Genomic DNA, 2,442 nt, shown 5'->3' with positions numbered 1-2,442 from the left:
ACACACAGTGAGTGTTTTTGTCTGCTCAGCTGTTTGCAGATTTCCTCCATGTCATGGAGCTAAACTAGACAATAAAGTGCTGTGTACTCTTTTCTGTCAGGATAAAGTATAAGACAGTCAGTACACTGAAGTCCAGCCTGAGCTCTGAGGAAAAGCAGCAGCTACACAAACAGCTTAAAGTGCACAAAAATCTGGAGACTGATTCATGTAGGCTTCATCAAAGAAGTGAAACTGGCTGACAGACTGAAGGATACTTTGAAGTACTGGAAGCATCTGTGATTGTAATTAAACTCAAACATATGCTCTAACATGAGTCCTGTGTGTGCGTTTTTTTTTCAAACAAACAATAAAACTGTTTTTGTGGTTTAATGTTTCTGAAACAGTTTTGAAACATTTAACACAGAAAAGATTATAGGATGTGGATGAGTGCATCTAACTAAACAGACTCTTAAAATAATCCCACCAGTTCACACTGAATGCATCTGGTGAACATGTCATCACAGTGTTGTCTTCAGTGCAGTAGTACTGCTCCTGCAGATACTTCCTGTCACATTTCTGTCCTGTAGACTTATCACTCAGACAGGCATTAAAGTGAACGGTGGCTTTAAACCTGGAAGAGAGGAGCACCAGGGACAGAGCCAAGCAGACGACAGAGAACGGGACACTTTCACTCTCTGCTGGGAGGCTGAACGGGATGACGATGCGGTTTCGTCCTGGTGGACCATATTTTGTTGAGAGAGACTTAAATTTTTTCCACACTCCTTCATCTTCCTGCAGAGGGCTAACAATGATGTTTGGGATCTTCCGTCCTCCAGCTTTCTTCAGTGAGTTCCAGTAGTTTGGCAGGTTCAGGGGTTGATGTGTATCAGGAGTAATTTTACCGTCTTTTTCTTTTCTATGGTAAAAAACTCTGTGCTGTGGCCTCATTTTTCCTGTTGCAATGCCATAGGTTACATCACCAGTGGTGCCACAGTTCCAGGGAGAGTACAGGACCAGGTCAGTGATGGTGGGCAGAGGCAGCAAACAGCTGGCTGGGATCATGGAGTCTCTGATTGATCCATGTGACACAAAGATTATGTCAACAGTGTCATCATGGTTCTTCTTTTCTTCCTCATCAATTTTTCTTTTCAGGAAATCAAACATGTCTGAGAGTTTTCTGAAGGTGCCAGACTCTGAATTTTCTCTCAGCCACTGCAGGACAGTTTCATCTTTGCAGTTTTCTATTGCAAGGTTTATTAATCTTTTCCTTTCAGCAGAGCTCCTGGGACTTTCAGGGCGACATGCAGCAATCAGCCTTTTCCTTTTATAAAACAACCGGGAAAAAAAAAAAAAAAATCTTTTTTAGCAAGTACAGAAAGCTTTGACTGGATCACTGTGATACTAAAGAGAGTGAGGTCATATATGAGCACACGTATGCAGATCTGTTGTGATATTTTTAATCATAAAAGTTTTCTGCCACCCTGTGACAGACAGCATGTCCAGCCTGTCACTATAGAGTTCGACTTTAGCTGATTCTCACTTCTAATCACTACATTAAACTTCTGCAGTGAACCACAGATAAAAGACCTGCAGAAGTCGTGAGGTTAATCTCAACTCTACATATTATTTACAGAAGATTTGCTATAATTGTAACAAACTCTGTAAAGAAGGATTTCATGTAAAAAAATAAAATGGAGGCAGGTATGACCTCAGGTTTATCACTCAGTTCTCTTTCTGCTTTTTCTTTTAAAACTGGATTCATGTTCATTTGTTTTCTGTAACAGCTTCAAATCTCCACCACCCCAGAATGTTCAAAAAGCCCCATTCAAAAAGTGGATTTAGACACAATTAATTTAAATAGTTTTATTCATTGTACAGTGACTGAAATATGAAAATCTTTATTATCTTATAAATAAATTTGTTCGTGAGAGACTCACAGAATTTCCGCTTGTATTTCCAACGCCTCTAAAAAAGCCATGGCTCTCAGAGCCTGGAAGAGTTCGGCTTTCTCTTCGTCCATATTTAGTCGATAATCAGCTCAGGAACACAAAGCTGCTCCTCCTGGAGAAGAACCAAGTCAAGTGTAACTGTAGCACAGTGATATTATTCTGTTTTAAAGATCTTCAAAGTGAACAAAGACACATCAACTCAGATTTTCACTGTTTCTATTATTTTGTCCACGTGGTTTTTATAGTTTAGCTGAATGACAGAAAACCTCTGTGAACAATTTGATGTCACCAGCTTGTTAAACTGAAGCCTTCATAAAGTCTGCTGATCAATAATCCAACTATGATATAAAGTATGCACAGAGTGGATCACACAGTTCACCAGAGTCTCCAATGAAAGCAGCAACAATAATCACCACACATGAGGAAGTTAAACTTTCAGTCTGAATCAGACTGTTTGCCTTACCTGCTTTGGAGAGCACAGGTGAGTGTGTGAAGGAATCTGATTATATGAGGT

General features: G+C 39.8%; 1 protein-coding gene across 1 annotated transcript; it reads right to left on the bottom strand.

Moving 5' to 3' along the window:
• Positions 1–347: 347 nt before the first annotated feature.
• Positions 348–2,442, bottom strand: LOC120439429. The gene is made up of 3 exons (XM_039610407.1): positions 2,392–2,442; positions 1,917–2,040; positions 348–1,300 (listed from the first exon to the last, which is right to left on the bottom strand). The coding sequence occupies exons 2-3, from the start codon at positions 1,997–1,999 to the stop codon at positions 433–435; spliced, it is 951 nt and encodes a 316-aa protein (XP_039466341.1). The 5' UTR covers positions 2,000–2,040; positions 2,392–2,442; the 3' UTR covers positions 348–432.

This window comes from Oreochromis aureus, linkage group 3 (genome assembly GCF_013358895.1).
Source record: "Oreochromis aureus strain Israel breed Guangdong linkage group 3, ZZ_aureus, whole genome shotgun sequence".
Lineage (NCBI taxonomy): Eukaryota > Metazoa > Chordata > Actinopteri > Cichliformes > Cichlidae > Oreochromis > Oreochromis aureus.
This window is presented reverse-complemented; position numbering and strand designations above follow the sequence as displayed.